General features: G+C 42.4%; 2 protein-coding genes across 4 annotated transcripts in view; one reads left to right on the top strand and one right to left on the bottom strand.

Moving 5' to 3' along the window:
* Positions 1 to 1,833: 1,833 nt before the first annotated feature.
* Positions 1,834 to 3,994, top strand: aanat2 (arylalkylamine N-acetyltransferase 2). Its single transcript, XM_063472159.1, has 3 exons — positions 1,834 to 2,210; positions 2,408 to 2,562; positions 2,671 to 3,994. The coding sequence occupies exons 1-3, from the start codon at positions 2,045 to 2,047 to the stop codon at positions 2,974 to 2,976; spliced, it is 627 nt and encodes a 208-aa protein (XP_063328229.1). The 5' UTR covers positions 1,834 to 2,044; the 3' UTR covers positions 2,977 to 3,994.
* Positions 3,995 to 4,011: 17 nt separating this feature from the next.
* rhbdf1a (rhomboid 5 homolog 1a (Drosophila)) overlaps positions 4,012 to 20,208 on the bottom strand; it is a 28,541-nt gene continuing 12,344 nt past the window's right edge. The window contains exons 2-19 of one of the 3 annotated variants that reach the window (XM_063472156.1): positions 12,773 to 12,917; positions 12,547 to 12,686; positions 11,938 to 12,045; positions 10,438 to 10,651; positions 9,948 to 10,154; positions 9,676 to 9,798; positions 9,444 to 9,607; positions 8,884 to 9,135; positions 8,672 to 8,783; positions 8,495 to 8,569; positions 8,197 to 8,358; positions 8,005 to 8,105; positions 7,851 to 7,914; positions 7,227 to 7,321; positions 7,057 to 7,132; positions 6,756 to 6,856; positions 4,563 to 4,716; positions 4,012 to 4,437 (exon numbers count right to left, since the gene is read on the bottom strand). In XM_063472156.1, coding sequence (XP_063328226.1) covers positions 4,018 to 4,437; positions 4,563 to 4,716; positions 6,756 to 6,856; positions 7,057 to 7,132; positions 7,227 to 7,321; positions 7,851 to 7,914; positions 8,005 to 8,105; positions 8,197 to 8,358; positions 8,495 to 8,569; positions 8,672 to 8,783; positions 8,884 to 9,135; positions 9,444 to 9,607; positions 9,676 to 9,798; positions 9,948 to 10,154; positions 10,438 to 10,651; positions 11,938 to 12,045; positions 12,547 to 12,686; positions 12,773 to 12,889 — 2,685 coding nt within the window. In that variant the 5' untranslated portion in view covers positions 12,890 to 12,917 and the 3' untranslated portion in view covers positions 4,012 to 4,017. The remainder of the gene's footprint in view (positions 4,438 to 4,562; positions 4,717 to 6,755; positions 6,857 to 7,056; positions 7,133 to 7,226; positions 7,322 to 7,850; positions 7,915 to 8,004; positions 8,106 to 8,196; positions 8,359 to 8,494; positions 8,570 to 8,671; positions 8,784 to 8,883; positions 9,136 to 9,443; positions 9,608 to 9,675; positions 9,799 to 9,947; positions 10,155 to 10,437; positions 10,652 to 11,937; positions 12,046 to 12,546; positions 12,687 to 12,772; positions 12,918 to 20,208) is intronic. The other 2 variants (XM_063472157.1, XM_063472158.1) reach the window with 2 other exon arrangements.

Here is a 20,208-nt window from a genome sequence, read left to right as displayed (position 1 = left end):
CATATGCATGCACACATGCATGAATGTGCAAATATATGTATGATCACACACATAGGAGGTTACATCCATCACCAGAACATCTAATACATGAAGTCTAGTCTCATCTTTAAATAAATGGATATAATGTATCCCAGAAGAATAAATAAATGAACGACAGCTCATTTCAGTGAGAATTTTCCACCCGTCTGGTGCAAAATGTCTCAGAGCTTTTCTGCAGTCATGATTAGCTGCTGCCCAGCTCAGACAACAACAGCTGTAAGCCAGTTTAAAGTTTAATGAGGATTCGGTTACACAAGCTCGCTTCAAGCTAGCCTGTAAAAACATAATACACTGTAAAAATGTGCATGTGTGCAGTATGTGTGTATCCACACACAGACACACGCACACATGAGATTAGATCTATGACACTTTGGTCAGTGGGTCAGCGAGGCTAAATTACATAACGTCAGAGTTTAATCAGCTCTCATATGCTTACACCTGTGAGAGTCAGAGGTCCGTTTCCTTTTCTAAATTTGTCAGAATAAGTGAAAGTCAACTTTGTCACTGTTTAACTGTAACAGTGTATTCAGCACTGACAGATTCCCAGGTCAGAAAAGGTAACGCAATCTCTGGCCGTGTACATGCCTGACATCTGATGATCCGGCTCACATAGATGTTCTTGTATTTGTGATTAGCAGGCTGTCCAGATAACACAGAATAAAGGAGATTTACAAAACATCATTACAGTCCAAGGCCAAAGGGAGGAGTGGTATGAAGCAGTAATCCTTTTAATAATAATGTTCCTTTTTTAATAGTTGTGGCCATTTGGAGAAAGTATTTGTACAGCCAAATAACTGCAGTATAAAATATAAAACTCTTGGGGCCAGAGAAATAAGGCTTTCGTTTTTTCAGTCTTAACAAAGGAAAATCCAATGAAAAAGTTTATTAGATGAAGAAGTTTAGGAATGCAATGCATACACATCCACTTAAGATTTCTTATAAACAAGAATTTGTGATATCACTGTGGTTTTATTTCATGACATGAAGTGGTTTGCTGTAGAGTGAACTCAAAGTGTCCTTTGAAATTCTACTGTTGTGCTGACAGCTAAACACGTCTGTGTAAACAGGTTTACCCAAGGCCAGCTGATGCTAGTGCGCTCTCATTTAATTAGCCTGTGCTAAATCTCTTTAAGGCATGAAATCACCCCCACAGCAATCCGCATAAAATCTCTCCTCCTTACTCGGTTCAGTCAAATTAGCCCGGACGCCCTTGGTCTCTAAAAACACGAGCATCACCACAACAGTCACACCATGTCCTGCACATCCCCACGCTGAACAAGACAAAGCCCAGAGGACATGCAAATGTGCATGTGCCAATATCCATGTGCCCGTGAAAACTAGTATCTCAACAACACGCTTTTTTTCATACTGAAGGTTCACAGTTTTACAATTAATCTGCCTGAGTTATTCCATCTGTGCTGGCAGGATATTACAAAAGATATTCTAACACTGGGGGAAAAACTAAAAAAAGACTTCTGTAACTACTCTGACACGAGGTTGATTCAAATGTTTATCTCAGTGTTGGAATGATTAAAGTTTTCTGAATACTAATAAGTAAAAAATTCTCACTGACCTGCTGCAGCTACAGACTTGTCAATCTCTTAATGTGGCGGTGCAAACCAAATCCAAAGTATAAAGCACATAAAAAATACAGCAAGAACAATAAAGTCTGCTGTTTAACGTTAGAGGATTTAAAGACTTTGGTGGCACGTGCACAGACAGCTATCCTACTTGGAAGCAGCCACTTAGAGATCAGTTAAAAAAGAGGAGGAGGGAGAGAGAGTGGGGGAGGCGAGAAGGTCAGCATCTTGCCAGCTGAGGTGACTAAGACTGGACTCAGAGCTGTGGGAAAAGCAGGACACGGGAGGTTTTGTTAGCAGGGTTTAACTTTATCTGACTGCTACTAAAAGTTCTAGTACAAAAAGGCTGGAAAAAAGGAGACAGATTCACAGGAGGAACTGTGTGAAATAATCAGAAGCTCCTGTTGTTGCTGTATTGAGGCATCATGACACAACAGGTCAGTGGCTTACTGTTCTTCAAACCCTTCTTTCAGAAGACACCCGTCAGAGCGGACAGCCCTCTGCAACAGAGGCGGCACACACTCCCAGCCAGCGAGTTCAGGAACCTCACACCACAGGATGCCATCAGTGTGTTTGAGATTGAAAGAGAAGGTAAGTCAATAGGCAAGATCGTTGCATTTCATATAAGAAACCTTGTCTATGACACTGGAAAACATATTAATGTGTAACTTCATCTTAGTGCCATTTAGTGAGAGTTAGTGAGAGCATATTTCTTTCATGCTTTCATTTTCATTCCTCCCACAAACTGACGCACTCTCTTAAATGTTTTTTTTTTTAAACCTCCCCAGCATTTATATCTGTGTCTGGAGAGTGTCCACTTACCCTGGATGAAGTTCTTAACTTCCTGGGTCAGTGCCCTGAGCTGTCTCTGGGCTGGTTTGAAGAGGGACAGCTGGTAGCTTTCATCATTGGCTCTGGCTGGGACAAGGAGAGGCTTTCACAGGTATTTGACAATTGCCAGATTTTGGTGAAATGACTGTGATTATGTGGCTCATTAATTTTCTTTCTTTTTTTTTAATAACATCACTTCTATTTAATCACGGTCTTCCAGGAGGCCATGACTCAGCATGTCCCAGACAGCTCCACTGTGCACATCCATGTGCTGTCTGTGCACCGCCACTGTCGCCAGCAGGGAAAGGGCTCCATCATCTTGTGGCGCTACTTGCAGTACGTGAGCTGCATGCCAGGCCTCCGTCGAGCTCTGCTGATCTGCGAGGATTTCCTCGTGCCCTTCTACCTCAAGGCTGGCTTCAAGGAGATAGGGCCATCAGCCATCACAGTATCTAACATGCACTTCCAAGAGATGGAGTACACTCTATGTGGACAGGCGTACGCGCGGCGGAACAGCGACTGCTAGTCCTTCAATCCTTACCCTGCACTCTCCACTCCACTTATTTCTAACATGGACTCTTGTCAAGCACAAAATACTGCAGCAGGAGAAAAGAGGACATGAACATAGCTGGCCTGGGTTCTGCATCCTAATGCGTCCCCTGATCCACTGAACATGGAGTTAAGTCTGTGTTAAGGCCTGAGGGGAACAACAGTGGATTTAGGTGCTCAAGCAACAAAATGAACCTGTTGCTTTTCTCAGTTATCTATTTATCTAGTCTTCTGTCACTTGTACAATAGATTAATAATGTTTTTAATTATTTATAGAAGGCAATTACTGTAAACAACATCTCAGTGTAAATACAATTCTATTTTTATAAACCATACAAATCCAAGCTGTAATACAATTCCATAGCTTGTTGCGGTTTTGTTTGAATTCTTATGAGTTTAAATAGTTTAAAGCAATCTTCATCATGTGCTCAAGCAGGAGAGGCAGACATTTTCATTTTGTAGATTTTTTTTTACTTTTCTTTTCAAATACATGTGAGTAGACAGGTAGCTAAAACACTACCGTGTTCAAAACAGTAATCACTTCTTGAGAAGCAATAAACGAAAAAAAAAGAGAGATAACATTCGAGTGCTCAGCATAATGTAACAAAAATATGGCAGTAGTTGGTACATTTATCAACAAGGCACCAAAGGTATCAATATCTGATTTTTGTCCCTGCTTTTGTATGAGGTTGCCTGGATAATAATATTAATAAATCTTTTGCCTGGAGGGTGAATGTACAAAAAAAGGGGAAAAAAATCTTTATTGTTCCAGCGCTGGCTTTTCTCATTTCTGCAGAAGGACAGCTAGGTGTTTTGATGAGGTTCACAAGTGCCTTAGCTTTGTTTCACTGGACAGTGAAGGAGTGATGATGAAAATAAGTCCTTATGATGAGTGGTATGGGTATTCTTATTGAGTAAAATAACACAAGCATATTATCATAGTCCACATAGAAGAGGGAGACAATCCCCCAGCCAGTCCGTGTCTTTTGACCTGATGCCTTCCTGCAGTGCTCACACTTCAGTGGAGGTGAGCATTGAGGTCATACTTCTCGCAGAACTTGTCTGTAAAGGGTATGCAGGTGAGCAACTCGCACCATTCACACTTGATTGGGTAGACGTAGAAGAGCACCACGAGGCCTGAAAAGAGTCCAACAAACACCAGCAGGAAGATGATAATCTGGCAGCGTTTGCGGTACAGGTCCATGCGGCCAAAGCTAACATAGGGTAGGAAGGCGAAGGACAGGAAGAAGCCAGAGATGAAGCCACAAATGTGGGCAAAATTGTCGATCCAGGGCAGCAGCCCAAAGGCAAAGAGGAAGAGCACCACACACAGCAGCTTGGTGAAGGCCCTCCAGGGCTGGGCCAGGATCTGCCAGCTCTGAAACAGCTCCACAAACAGGCAGGCCAGAATCCCAAACTGCGAGCCAGCTGGACCCACCTGAGACAAAGACAGCATCGAGAGGGACACAGGCTTGAGAAAACACAATGAGCTGTTCAGTCTTTTATATCTGATCAAAATTACTTGTCATTTTGTGAAAGGTATTGTGTCTAGCTGGTGATCACCTCTGCTCTGTAGGGCAGGAAAATGGCTGAAGCTAAGTTGCCAGTGATGCCACTGAGTATGTAAATGATTGAAATGCGCAACCAGCCTGCCAGCTTCTCCAGATCCCTCAGGATGGTCATCTGGAAAGCCACCGACACCAGGCAGTGAAGGATTCTGGGAGGACAGACAATGACAAATAGTTCACATGTGTGACGAGTGTGATGTGCGAGTGAATGTGGGTGAAAAGCCGCACGTGTTGGGAAGATAATCCCTCTGTGTTGAAGAGGCAAGCCCCTCAAGAGCCGAGTGGGAATGACTTTGCTCAACAGCAAAATCAGCCTCCATCTCACTGAAGCTTAATGAGTTCGTGTAGCGAGGGCACTTTGTTTAATTACCCAGGAGAGAGATAAGAGACTGAATAAAGATGAAGCACTGCTCTTCTTAAGGTCAGCTCTTTGTGCTGCCTGACTGACAGGTCTAAACTACACCAAAGAGAAACTGACAGTCTGATATATACTGCGAATAACTGCAAGTAATGAATACGTGGAACACATGGAAAACAGCTGGAGTAACTTCAGCCAACTGCATATGAGGCACTGCTGGTTCATCTGATAAGAAGATTGCCCCTGTCTCTCTAATGATATTATATTATAATAACATTATTATATATACACTTTTAAACAGGAATAAAGACAGAGAACAATTAAACCCCCCTAACAATGGAGGGGAGAACAGAGCTTCCCTTGAATTTGTATTGCACAAATGTGCTGGTTTAAAAGAAAAATATGTACAAAAAAAGGAAATTCCTGAATGCTGCAGTGTTATAGGATGCGCTACCAACAGGGTAATGAACCCAGAGCTGCCAAACCAAAGAACATTTGCAGGAGTCAAATGTGGTAACGACAAGTGAAGCGTCAGCAAGAAGAATCAGAAAACCTGACACTTCTCTGCCTATTCATGCAGCACGCACTCCTGTCACTATCTGACACGTCAAATATTAAAATGTCAGTTTGGGCAACTGTATTTATATCTAACACATTATTGTGGAATATTTAGTTACTCAGCAAACTAAGGAACATTATTATTTACTAATTGCTTTACAGTTCAGTCGCACATAAGTAAAAATTGCCGGTTGCATGTAGAGCATGCACCACTCTCGCCTATGGGTGACCACTTGCAATTGCAAGGTAAACGAACACGTCACATGTCAGTTTAAAATCTTTTTGTGTTTACTTTACAAAACGGAAATAAACTACCCACGAATTCTTAATTTTTATGTATTCCAGAGAAGCCATTTGCTAACAAGTGGCATTATGATATTACAGAGGATTTCCTGGAAATTCATCTTCATTTTGCCAAGCACAGGAACTTGGACTGGTAATATTATTACTTACTTTATGTGACTGCATTTATGCTTCAGTAATGATGAAAGATGCATTAATTTGTGAAGTTTGTTGTGCCAAAAACCCACATAAGTATGAGAAACTTTATGATATTATTATTATATGCATATTATCTTATTTTCTGCACTATTCCAAAAAGTGTAGAGCACAGTTAGCAACCAATAAATATAATATAATTTAAAGAATGAAAAAGTCATCCCTGCAGTACTCAGGTGCCTACATAATCAACTAGCCAACATTATTTCAAAACTTCTTAACTGGCATATACTCCCATTCAGTGTGTATTTTTTTAATAAACAAACAGGAACCGTCCACATATAATTCATTGTCTGTAAAGGCACTATTTGTCCTCACCTCCTTTTGTTGTCTTCTATTACCCATCTATTCATCTTTCATATATGTGTTGAGGATGCCTCTGTATTTGATTTGTTGTGATACGAGGACATATTGATACCAAGAGCTAATTTCCTTGTGTGTGGCAAACATCTTGGACAGATAAACCTGCCTGATTCAGATCTTTTAATCATTTCTGTCTTTGCTGCTTGGTGCTAACACAGACCCTGACGTGGACCATTTCCACTGTCTGATAAGAAGAACAGGTCTGCTTAATTGTCCCTCTGGTTGGTGAAATTAGTTATTATTATTATTATTTTCTTTTTGTTTAATCCAGCTCATGTTAGAAGTTGTCTTGAAACAATAACTAAACACCACAAAACCTGTTAAAACTTTCCAACTATTACTTTTAGTAGTGCTTGATTCTTTTGCCAGGTAGAACACTGAATGAGCAGCTACTGCCAGCGACTGACTCACCCAGCATGCAGGAAGAGTGAGAGCCAGAGCCTGTAAAACTGATCTGGGACCTCAGGGTTGAGGAAAGGCAACAGTCCACACACATCGTCCATGCAGTGCACCTAAAGAAAGGGCAGAACACGGTGTCATGACATAATAACATCACACAGTCATAATGAAAACCCAAAACAAGGAATGGAAAAACTGGAAAGAAAGGCAGACACCTACACACTTCCTTAAACATTAAAAAAAAAAACCACATCTTTCTAATCATTACTAAGTGTTTTTTTTTCTTTTTTCTGTAATAAACAGAGTTGCTTACTTGAGAGCAAAGAGTAGCCTCCTCATGAAAGTAGCCCTTCATGAAGTCACAATATTCCCGGGATGTAATTTCACACCTTGAAGAAAGCAAACGGCATGTGTTAAGCAAGTGAATCAAGTGGTTATTCATCCAGTGTGCAATTTATTTGGAATAAATGTTTCTCTCCTCACCTCCCTTTGGTTCCAATGCAGCAGGGTCGGCCTGTGATGGTACAGTCTATATGAGGCAGGTTGGTATGGTTCCCTGTGTTGTACCTGGTACAAACCTAAAAGCCAGGGAAAAAGGGAACAACAGTCAATTTATCCTGGTTATATCCAAGGCAAAAATTTTAAAATAAAACAGGATAAATCCTGTAGTGTAAATTATTTTTTTTACAACTCAGCTACACCAAAAACAAGCATTTTTTTTATACTGAGAATAGTATAAAAGTAGCAGGAAGAAAGATGATAACATTACTAAATTGCAAATCATCTAAATCCCTGTGTTTTGAGGTATAACATAAATATTAGAAGGGTGTCAGGATGTACCAGTCGCAGCAATAAATGTGAGATTTAAAAAACTCTTTTAATGCATTTAATCGATCCTTAGTAGTGGAACAGTGGGTGGTTGCCCTGCAGCGCTGAGGGTACCAGCTCCCCGAGAAACCCGGCACAAACACAGGGACAACATGCAAACGCCATACAGGAGGGCCTAGCTCTAGATTTAAATCCTGGACTCCCTTGAGAAAAATCACAATCTGATCTATCCTTCTTCTGTTTGGGCCTCAAAACCAAGCGGCATTTCAGCATACTCACTGGCCACTTGGTGATGTCATCAGGCCATTCATGAGGTGACACTGAGGCTGGCTCTAGACATATCCTGGAAGCACAGAAGGTATAGCAGTACAGTGTCGTTATCATTAAATAAACACTGCAAGCTTCAACCACTGAAACTACTAGCGCGCCTTACCTGGGATCCTGATGGCACACTGAACCGTACTGTCTGTCTTTACCATTTAACTTGGGAGTGCTGGGATGCCCCGGCCATTTCACCCACACAGCCAGAGTACTCTGAAAACAAGAAATCAACATTGCCCACGGCTTCTCTTTGATGTAGAACTGCAAATGTCAAGGATCCCAAAATAAAGGGTTGTTTACCGACCGAGCATTCCTCCTCTGAGGTTTGGACGCAGCCTGAGCGATCGTTGCGCACACAGCAGGCAGAGTTTCTTTCGATGTCCCTCTTTTCCCTGATGAGATCATGCACTTGCTGGTCTTGGCGCATGCATGGAGAGTATTTGGCCCCCAAGTGGATTAGGGCTTCCTAAAAATGAATGGATAAAGGCATAAAGGAAAAAATTGAATAATTTGCGGATATTTATGCATGAACTCTAAAATTTAAAAAAAGAACAAATTACAAAAAAAAAACAACAAAAAACCCAGAATCAAAGACAGCTTACCGAACTGGGCCCAATCCAAAAGTTCTCCTGCTGTACAAACTTGACATTTTCATACACACCTTTGTTTCTTAAAACCTGAATTATCACACACAAAAAAAGAAAGGTTACACATTATTGAAAGATGAAAATTGCCAAGGCATCAATGCACATACATCCCCCATCTGAGCCTGGACTCACAGAATCAACCGTCTCATGCTGGGAGAAGCCTGGAGGTGCAAAACCATAGATAGACACAGCCAAGATAGTGATGAGCAAATGGACAAAGGTGATCCAGTATGTAAAAAAAGGCCTAGAAGAGACAAAGAACATGTTTAATAAGCAGCAGCTACACATCCATCAACATCACCCACTGTGGGGTGGGAACTGCTCATTAGTGAGATGTTTTGTACCTGTGGTCATCCATATCCTCTATTTGTCTCTTGACGTAGCTGTCAATGCGCTTGCGGTAGGTGCGGTTTGTGAGTTTCCCCACCATGCCCAAGCCATAAGGCCGTTTCTCTCGGGCAAAAAGCTTCTTGACAGGAACAACAATGCGCTGCCCACGCCGCTGTCCGTGAACACTCACGACCTCCTGCCGCAAGGGCACCTTTGGTGGTCCAGGAGTTCCTTCTTTGGCTTTACGCCACCCTCGCTCCAGAGGTCTGAAATAAAAGGGAGAAGTATGTCCTCATCAGATAGTGCATTGTCTTTTAGAACAAATTTCCAACTTGTGATAATGTCAGACAACATTGCCAACCAGAATCACAAACATACACTGGTTGCCTGTCAGTTTATATATTGCTTTTTATATTCTCTATTATATTTTGATTTTTGGAAACACTGGTCTAAACTAACACTGCTGTCTGACTCATATCTTTTGCACTTTTCATGAGAAAATTGCTTTCCAGGAATGAAGATTCATGTTAAAATTATCAGCACAGCCTCACTGACAAACCCCGTGGCAACTCACAGCATGAGATGACTTCTTTCCAGCTCCGTCTTATCTAGGGCGCTGCCTGTCAGCTCCGTCTCATCCTTCTTGCTGCTGGGCTCTGCCTCCTTCACGGCCGCCTCAGACGGTGACTCAAAGACTTCGTCTGCGTATGTGGACAACTCCTCGTGCATCAGAATATCCTACAAAGAGGACGGCGATTAGGGGCTTTGAAACATGAACAAGAATATTGTTATTTGTCCCGTCTTACTCTAGCAAAGAAGGATGTGTCCAATTCATCAGGAAAGTCAACCACATCTTCCTCCATGAAGCTTGCGGGGGTGAAGCTTCGTCTTTGAGCCCGTCTTAGAGTGCTCTCTCGTAATGAGCGCCCCTGAGAAATATCATCAAAATCAGTGAACCAGCACAAATAAAGCCCACATGCAAAAGTGTTCTACTCTTTATTGTACAGTATTAATGCTAATTTTTATAAAGACTGCATGTTTTTGAATGTAATCTGTTTATTGGATCCCTCTCTCCCACCTTGACCAGCGCTGCTGCAGCCCTGAAACTCATCTTTGCCACAGACTCCCTCTTACGTCGGCGAGGCAGACGATTGAGACCTGAGCGGGAGCTGGTGAAGGAGCAAATCGAAGCAGCTCCAGGGGTGATGGGGGTCTGGGGCACACTGTAACCATCCACCTCCTCCACCATGCGGAATGCTCTTCCTCGCGCCAGTGGGTCCACAATCTGGAGATCAGTGGATCAACAAGTTAGGCAGATCCCACAAGAACGTTTTACCTCAGATATTAGATACATGTTTTTAAAAAAGTTCTCAGGATGAATTTTTTTCATCGAAATTACACATTTAATTGCAATCACAAACAAAATAAACAGTGTGACACCTGCTAGATACGTTTTTATTGCACTTACAAAGTAATGTCTTTTGAGCAGTGTTATTTTCACGTCCCCTCTGCTAAATTAGAGATCAGTTTGGTTTTTTTAAACATGTAGTGTCAAAGTGTCCCTTCACCTTTTGCATGCCATGTTGTGAGGAGGGGACATAGAGAGGAGGTGGAGTCTCAGTGCTGGTCAAGGAGATGTTGTCCTGGCTGGGTAGGTCCATCTCTCGGATCACCTGTGGTTTCAGCTTTCCATAGCGCAGGCTGCAATGGCGCAAACTTTTCCTCTGCCATCTCTGAGTGGCATCTCCGTCCTTACTGACTCCAAACCAGTCCGCCGTTCCCCTTAAAACCACAAACACCAACTTTTCAGCTTCATTTCCCGCAGAGATATTAAATTCACCTACCTTTCTAAAGAAAGACAGAGTGAGAGAACCTTGCAATATATAGAGGAGTTGGTCGGCAAACATGCAAGGCACTGATAAGACAACACCTCCCACGGTGTAAAAAAGGTGCCCTAGATAGTATAAGTAATGGGCACAGGAGAGGGAACAAGTCTAGGCATGTACTGCATATGTCCAGATACACTGGGAAAGTCACACATTTACACACTCCAAATATTTATGCGTAGTGTAGTCACGCACTTTTAGGAACTAGTTGAGTTTTGAGGCACCAAATAAAATCCAACATACTAAGCTTTCCTAATCTTAACTGACACCAGCAGACAGCAAATCCCATTAAACACACAATAAGGATGCTTTTTAAGTTTTATTTGTGTCCCACTCTGCACGCCGGCACATTCCGGTAACCCTTGATGTATATACATGCAATCATGTTGTTTAAGTTGAAGCCTAATAAGTACCAGAGCAAACAATGTTACAGCTCCCCGAGGCCAGGAAGTGGAAGTGGAAACATTCTTCAAAGGAAAATTCAGGCCAGCTAGCTGTTTCTGCACTAATTGCCAGCTGCAGAGTGAAGGCTAGGTGGAAATTTGATGGTGTTTATGTATTCTTAAGCTCACCCTTTCCTTAGGACGATGTAATATCTGTGTGACCCTTAGTTCTTAAAGTGTATGCTGGTGATAGGACTGTGTGATAAGCACAGACGTTGAGAGCCTTTTATTGCGTCAGCTTGGCTTCCGTGATTATGCCTGGTCATTGTCACTGCCCAGGAACATACTCTGTAATCTAAAGGGGCCGTCAAATCTGGCATGTCATCCTTAAAATGCTGGTTCACTAATGAGCACTGCTGAAAGACAACATATACATCTTGTGATTTGTTTGGCAGATGTGTAGGGAAATGAGCGATCCTCCCCAGTGCCATTATTGGCCATTACTACAACATTTGTTTGTAACAGTAACAGGAAAATAAGAGCTTTTGGTTTTGCATGCCCTTCTGACTCATTTATAAAGAAGTCTTTGTGGTGATGACATGACGCACGGATGCAACATCCAGTGACTAAAAGAGAAATGGTTTCCTGTGATTTGGATCTCGGGCGATTCAGTCAGCTGGGCTGATACCGATCAAATGTCTAAGGCTGCTTTAAAAGTATCAAGCCCATATATTATAATAGTGAACTCAGTAATTACAGATCTCTAGCCTCATTCTGAACCAAACACATCCTGGCGTACCTGAGCAGAGTTCTGGAGAGAGAGTGGTGTTTCCTGGTGCTGCGCCGTGCAGCCCGCTGCCCCTTAACGGGCACTGTGTTAATCCGCTCAAAGTGAACCCTCCTGCTGCTGTGACCAGGCAGAGCAGGACCACGAGGTGGCGAGAAGGGACAAGAAAGGGGAAGGAGAAGAAAAGAGAAAAGACAACAACAGGCAGTGAAAAGGAAATGTGCAGCTGGATAGCGCTGTGGCAGCCATGCGGAGAGAGCAAAGCAGATTGTTATGTAAAGGTTTTCATTTAGAGTTCCAAAATTAGGAAGGTATTACCAGGCAGAGGACATCAAGATGTTAACGGGAAGCAGTTAGGAAATTTGGAAAAAAGTAAGGGAGGGGAAGTTACTTTTTAACATCCCACCATCCACTATTTAACTTTGCATGACATCCCATAATCTGTAAACTAAAGTCACAAACTATAGCCAACAAGACGTGGGCTACAGCTTCACTGCATGCTACTCTGCTAAGGAGATGTTAAGTTCTTAAAGTTAAAATTCTAAAGCTTCCTGAAGTGTTAATCCTAAACCTGCATATTGTGGGTGATGAACCAAGTGAATCAAAAACCAAGTGTTTTACCTCTTAATGGTCTGAGTGATGGATGACTGGCGTTGCAAGACAGGCCGCCGAGTGTCAAAGACATCGCGGGGTGGGGACTGGAGGTGATAGGGCTCGACTGGCATGCTGATACTGCGCAGAAAACCCTGTCTCTTCACCGGCTGCAGAGGAGAGGATTTTTTGGAAAAGTGTTAACACATGCCGTGACATAAATGACAACAGTGACAAAAAGTAAGGGAAAGAGCACCTGAACAAATGTGGGAGGCTCGTCTAGTGACATCTGAGTCGTGGGAATGTCCAGCCTGAGCCAGGGAGGCTTCTTCCTCTGCAGGCTGCTGGTGCTTTCCCGCTGTGGTTCAGCCATGTTCTCTGTCCCACCCCAGGCCTGCCAGCTATGCACACAGAGAAGGAGCAGATGGCATTAATATAATGAGCCTCAATGTATTAAATGCAATTAACAGAAATACCACAGGGCCACAATGCACATGTGTTTTCTGCTGTAAACATGGTGATCACAATGATTTTGTGTTGCAGAAGTGCTTCACAAGAGGGTGCTAAGGCCCCTTATTTGATTCAAGCATGGGCGTTCACACAGTTTCACACAGTTCTGGTTATTAGACAGTAAAGTGGAAACCACTGAGAATAGTCTACAGCTCACTCCTTCCTTAAAACAGATCATCTTAAGTCTTTTTTTTGTAAAGCAATAAATATCTTTTTCGGAGTGAGGAAGTTAGCAGGTTTCAACATAATCCCTTAATTCTACAGTTAAAAATCAAACGTAATCCTTCTTTGCGGTTAAAAGCAGCTCTACAAGAGACTAATGACTGTGTATACGCTCCCACCACGAGGCCCGCAGACCACAGGAGGCGCACAGTATACATCAGCATCAGACAGCCCCGTCTGTAACTGCAGCCTTGTTATCACCAGCCTTTCCTTTAATTGTCCCATCATCTAACTTCACTTCTCTGGGTATGTTTTCTATTATTTTCCTAATTCCCATGAAAAACTGTACTCTTTAACCCCGTTTACTCTACTCATTGGCACTTCCAAAGATCAAGCACTACCCTATGAATTTTTTTGTACTCATTTATCATTGATTAAATCAGCTGTTCAGTCAGCAGTTTGGAGGAATGAACAAAATAACTGACTGCCTTTCTTTAAAGTGGAAACGTGTGAACTTGTGAAACTATAGAGCGGTTAAAAAAACCCCAAATAAATCTGATAAGTCCCTTCCCTGTCCTTGTGCAAGCTCTGATTGGGCTTCTCATGAAGTTAAAATGCCTCACATGACTGTTCCCACAATGGCAATCTTTTTAAATGAAATCAGGGGTTTTGACTCAAGCTTTCATCAGCCACACTGGGTCACGTCCTCACTTCTCTTTTTACAGTTCAAGCGTCTTAAAAAAAATGTCCACGCCTTCTAGTGACCACATCTGCTCCACATTGCCAGTTTAATGCACCACAGGCTTCTGTTTCAAGCCCAAGTGATGATGGGAAGTGTTGTCAGTGGATCTCAGCAGAGCTGGAAGGAAAGCCTCACAACGAGGCCAGCAGGGTCATCGCCAGTGTGTTAACATTTAAACATGGCTGACCTCTTCCTGACAGATATTTCTTAATTTGCAAGCTCATAAAAGGGCACCGGTATAATTGCTGTGTTACATGCTGACATTTCTCCCACTGCAATGCTGTGAAAGTGCTACTTGAAGCAGAAAATCTAGATGGGATCTTTATAATACAATAGCATACACTTAAGGGTGTTACACTGGGGGTTTATCTGTCATTCACTCTCCCTGTGGAACATTTTGGACTCATGCACCTATTAGGTATTTATCCCAACTGCTGTTTGACCTTGAGTGACACTTCCTGATACCAGATTATCACCGCAGACTGGACTAAAGCCGACTGGTGATGAGTCAAATGGATTGATGAGTAGAGCGATGACAGCATGCAAAATGTATTTACTTTTTTATTATTCTCAACTTTATCCCATATATTTGGCCTCCGGTGACTTCACTTATGTTTAATCTGTTTAATCTACATGTAAATCCACAGAAGAACAATCACTGTCTTCATCTTTGTCATTGCCCAGCCACTAACAATACAAGTGTGACACCAGTCACACACTCACTGTTGCAACAACAGCCATCTCTCTTGCCCCGAGCTAGAATATCCAACATTTAATTACTTTTGCCATTAGTTCAAACAGCGGGGCTCCTGATATAGAGCAGATCAGCGAAGGGAGGGAGGAGGGAGCATCCGCTTCAGGGTTGCAGATAGGCATAAACTGGGACTGAACTGAAGCACCCAGAAGCTAATTTTGATTTATGCTTAATCTGTTTTGATTGCTTTGGCTTAGGCCACTCCTACTTTAACTCATTTTGCCCTGAATGCTGTGTTGATGGTGCTTTGACTTCAGAAAATAAAGGAGGGTTAGGTGGAATCAGACTAATTTACTCTTATTGTTTCAACGCTACGCTTCCTCCTGCTTTAGGCTCTTTTCTTGCCTGCTGCGTCCCACTCATCTCATCTGTATTTGCATAAGTGATTGTCATTTACAAGCAATCACAAGTTTCATTTTATTTAAACAATTTTTTAGATTATGTAAATGACGTCAGAGAGAAAATCTGACAGCTGAAAGAGATGTTGTGTATATCTCGCAGAGCAGGAACAGCAAGAATGGCAAGGACTGTGTCCCAGTCATTCCAAATCCAAATAAAAGTAGTCTTGCTGGAGATGCCAGTATAACCTGATGTGGCAGGATTAATGCAGCCATATGCTACTGTTATAATTTTCCATTAGTCTACTGGTCAGTGGGCTGCAAGGGCGTTTGGTCAAATCCCAATGTGAACTTCTAACTTTTAACAGACAGACAAGCCAAGTGCCTTGGAAGTCTGTTTCTGTCTTTCTCTCCCGTCTCTCTCAAAAATCAACATTGCAGCTGACCTGGCATGGGCCCGCAACTCGTGTCTGTGGAGGAGTTTAGCTGGAACAGTGGGTATAGTCATTGCTGAGTTGCACCAACACACGTTTCACAGTGAAAAAATATAAATCACTGCAAGGAAAAGGTCAGATTCAAGGCTGGTCCCTGTCTGAGGAAGACTGGACATCACAGGCAGGATGTCCTTCAGGAGCAGATATCCTTAGGGGAAGAGGAGTTAAACTCTGTCTTTGGCACTTATTCAGAGTGCTGGATTATCCTTTCCTCAACATTGCACTGTTATCTGCAATCACTTGGGGAATCAAGGCTAAAACGCACCCGAATGTCTACTATGAAGGTGACTGTGCTTTTTTTTTTCTTTTTCTCATGGTGTATGGCAACAATTTCAAGTGTCTGTTTACATTCCCACTGCTGATTGATGTGTGCATACCACAACCACCATGATTAAATCTACTTTTTTTTTTTTTTAAATTTCCAAACGATTTGTTTTGACTTCAAGATTCACATCTAAAGCGGGAAAGGGAAAACACCCACATCCATAAATTAGGACTGAGCCTCCCAAGACTGGCTCCCTGCCGTCAGCTGGTCCTTGTAAGAAACTAACACTTCCTACTCAATCACGAGATCCACGAAAGCGTGGATTGTTTTTCCATTCTGCCTCTCCAGGACACATTAGGCAGCAGAAGACAGATAGGCGAACAAAACACAGAGATCAAGCTGACATCTCTCCAGGTGCAGGGACGTCCAATGGGCCATAATGAGTGGGGCTGACAAGCATAACCAGAGCTCTTATTCTCTGTCTGGGAAGCTGCGTTATAGTCTGCATACAAACTCGAGCCCAGTGAAGTTTTCCATGCCATCATTTAATGTAATCACTTGGGAAATGGTCTTCAGTCATGCACATAAAGACATTAGCTTATGACAACAGAGGCCCAGCTGTCACAGGTGAGGCTTAAAGTCAAATAGAAGACAAGACTGGAGGATGAAGCTCTAAGTGCTACCTCGGACACTTTCAGGAGCAAGAGAGAGAAAAAGCTTCTCTCAGACGGAGGCCGTGCTATTTTTCTCTGCAACATATCAGTTTTTGTCCAGCAGCTTGCATGCCTCAAATATGTGAAGCACCCTGGATAAGCGTATAGCCCTTGTGTTTTACATGCCTCTCATAAATAAAATAGTAATCTGGCTGTGACCTCCTTTATATCAGAGACATTGCCTTTTCCACACATGCCTGCTTCACAATCTAAGGCTCTCAGTCAGTCGCTTACATTACATTTTCATCACCATTAACATTACAACAACATTTTTTTCCGGTACAAATGACTTATCTAGGTATTTACCAAGGGTATGAAACTCTACTATATCAGTTGTTTTATATCAAATTAACGAATCAAACATTTCTGAGATAATTAGCCTAGAGACGCATTTGTACAGTCTTGGAATCTTCTCCATCCGGGGTCGTTTATAATCTCAGTCAATGCCATACCCACATTCCACAAGAGCTCTGGTAGAAATTAAGCCAAGCTAAAATGGCAGCGCCAAAAACCACATGAAGTCTAACAATTATGGACAGGAGCTGGCTGGTTTCCGGGTACTGTGTGTGCTCTGCTGCTATGTGCTGCTCTACAGGAGGCAGACTGGCTGCAACCACACTTCGGGTGGCTGAGAGAGCTGTGTCACTGAGGCTGACAGAACCTAAGGTGGCTGGCCAAGTAGGGTCCTACTTGTTCCCAGCATGGCTTGTACATCCAAGGTTTATGTCGGAAAGGAAGAAAGACTGGATAGGAAGGATGGATGACCTGGTTAATCTGAGGAGTGAAAAATCAAGATACCTGATTCATGAAAGCACCAGTGCTTCCTGGCCTCGAGCTTTCATTCCTCCGTCAATACTCTTTATTTTGGTTTCGTTTTCATTTTAATTCCTGCATGCGGTTCCTGTGGTCGTTTTCTCACTAAAGCCAAGCTTTAAATTAGCACTCATGCATTACCTAAACATTCTTGCTTGATGGATTTCTTGACATTTGTATGTAATCTATGCAGATTCCAGACAGACTAACAGGTTAGGGACACAATGAACAAACAGGTTATATTAGTTTCACTCCCCCATTCTCTAACAGTTAGTCATTCTCTATAAATGCTCCTACTATCCATTGTTTCTCATTTTTCTCTCCTTGCTGGAGGCAAGACTTAACACTGGAAACAATGGAGGGAAACCGCATTAATCAAGCAGTCACTCTCACTTAGTTATTCTTTTACCAGTGTAACCAGAAACACTATTCATAAAAGGCTCTTTGTAGCATAAATACACAGCACAAAAAAAGAGAAAAAGTCTTCAAATTAAATGTTATCTAGAGCTGAAACACTCTTAAATCAGTCTCAATATGCAGTTGACAGAAGCTCCCCAAAGGGAATTTCGTAATGATGAGTAGAAACTCATGGCTATACAGTCATTCAAGGAAAATGGGTGGAGGTATCTCACACTGACAGATGATCTAAATATAATTTGTTTGCACAAAATAACACTGCAGGCTTGTGTCTTGTGTAGTTCCTGCATGCATCTAAGACCCATCTGCGCATTAATTGTAGAAGGTGGCTTTTGATCTTTATATAGCACATTGTGCCTCCAACTGGGATGAATTAAGAAGCTGACAAAACTACAAAGCAACTGATATTTCATTCGGGCGTGGAGAAGAGAAAACAGGCGCTAAAAATAGACGTGGTATACTGCACGGCGGACATTACTGCCAGGTGACTTCACCAGTTGTGGAAGTTGATTTGATGATAGAGTTACAAGTTATGATATAACCAAGGGAGTAATTAGAACATGCCACTAATGTGTCACTTCTTTTCTGGCCACTCTTGCGAGTATGAGAGCAGTGGGAAAACAAAATTAAGCTGTGTGGTCCAGACTTTGAAGCCACTCTCTATTTCCACTGATTATTATGCATATTTTACAGGAAAGAAAATACTCTGCAAATCACTGCCACGGGCATGAGAGTCAAGCGCAACTGAGCGCCAGCAAAAGCTGCAGTCATCCGAATTGACCCTAGTGACATGTGACAGCCTGTCACAGCGAACCAGCCCTTACGACATTAAAAAAAATACACACAGAGGCAGCAGAAATATCCGACGCAGCTGACCCTTAGATCAAGTGTCACAGCTAGCTGAGGCGCAGGCATAGTGGGCGGGCGAGCCTGCTGCGACTGGCAAGGTAGATGGTGGGCATGGATGATATGCCCAGCCGAGAAGGGTGGAAAAGCTCAGGCGTTGTCTTGTTTGTTTTTTTCCAAATATCTCAGCTCGGGCTTTTAGATTTATAATTTTTTTTAACATAGCAGATTTTACCTTTTAGTTGCTGTGGCTTCAGTATCAAGTGTCAGATTTGTATGGCATCCAACGCTAGGCTCTCCCACCAGTGTTTACTTTATGACAGGATCACGAGCCAAAGATATGAATAGCGTACAAAAGTATAAATGGCCTCCTAACAGCAGGCTGTGTGCATGTGGTGTATTTATGGAAGTCGATTGCAAATGTACGTCTAGACAAAAATAAATAAATAAAAAAAACATCCTGCTTCAGATCACCAGGCGGCAAGCTGGTTTCTGACAAAAAGCAAACTGTGAAAAAGCACATCAAGTTATCTATAAGGAACTAGATGTTTATCCCTGTAAAAAGAAACGGGCACCAGAAGTTCTATCTGTATTCGCCATCAAACAACCTGCACCCACTTCCCTTCCGTCACAAAGCCTTATATATTGCCCAGGAGCTAGAAAATTGTACTCTACTATTTTATCAGCACAGGTCCCCGCCCTTCACCGCGCAGTAATATCCTGCAACAGGAAATCAATGCAAAGGAGTGCTGACACATGTTACACTACAATGAAACCAAGATATCATATTCCTTTAATCTTAATGTGTTTATAAACAAAATAGCATCCACCTGGATATGAATTCTACTCAAGCCAAAGCTTGCTTCCTTTTTGCAGACACTTTGGTCACATATGCAACAACACGTGTGTCTAATTCAGCTCTTGAATTATTCAGTCATTCTGCACAGGTAAATTATTTACAACATACCTCCTACTGGAGCCGCTGGGCATATACAGGTGGCTGCATGTGGTCGTGGAAAGTTAAGCTGTAGCGTCGCCATTCTCGGTGTTGTTAAGAATAGATAGATAAGGCCTGTCTTCACTTTAGTGGAACAAGGAGGGAAAATAAAGCTCATTTGATAAATCTGTATAACGTCTCAGTCGTGGGCTGTTTGTGTCTGTAATCTTCAGGAAGCAGCAGACAGTAAAAACTCCCTCACCGTGGGTTATACACACTACACATGCCAAGACAACTAGATAGAGTTTCACATAATAACAAGAGAGTTGTGTGCATAGTCTCTGTCTCTTCAGTTAGATAAGGTACCACCCTGTTGAATCATTTGACCGTGAAATGGCCTTCACCACTTTGGGATTAAGTAGTTGATAAGCAGTTAGTTTTAGGCTTGGACTCCAGCTGCCAGACCTGAAACCTGCTGCATTTGTTTGCTGTAGAAGCTTATCATCAAAGTGCTGAATCTCTAGCTGCAGCCTGTCTGCGACAGTGTGGGAAAATTCAGCAGCAGCTAAGTCCCGATGTACAACTCTGCACTGTGTGGCGTATAAGAGAGCACATGCAAGTACCCACAAAATGCATGTCGAGAGCACTTAATGAAATTCAACAAGGCTCTCATACCTTCGAGGAGACGACCTGATCTCAGG

The sequence above is a fragment of the Pelmatolapia mariae genome, linkage group LG4, assembly GCF_036321145.2.
Source record: "Pelmatolapia mariae isolate MD_Pm_ZW linkage group LG4, Pm_UMD_F_2, whole genome shotgun sequence".
Classification (NCBI taxonomy): Eukaryota; Metazoa; Chordata; class Actinopteri; order Cichliformes; family Cichlidae; genus Pelmatolapia; species Pelmatolapia mariae.
Note: the sequence above shows the minus strand (reverse complement) of the source record. Positions and strands in the feature narration are given on the sequence as shown.

What these genes read in the sequence shown, in the direction of transcription:
- aanat2 (XM_063472159.1), top strand. Translation starts at nt 2,045, where the DNA reads ATGACACAACAGGTCAGTGGCTTACTGTTCTTCAAACCCTTCTTTCAG. An exon ending in GTTTGAGATTGAAAGAGAAG is followed by an intron (nt 2,211 to 2,407) that starts GTAAGTCAATAG and finishes AAACCTCCCCAG; the next exon opens with CATTTATATCTGTGTCTGGA. An exon ending in ACAAGGAGAGGCTTTCACAG is followed by an intron (nt 2,563 to 2,670) that starts GTATTTGACAAT and finishes ACGGTCTTCCAG; the next exon opens with GAGGCCATGACTCAGCATGT.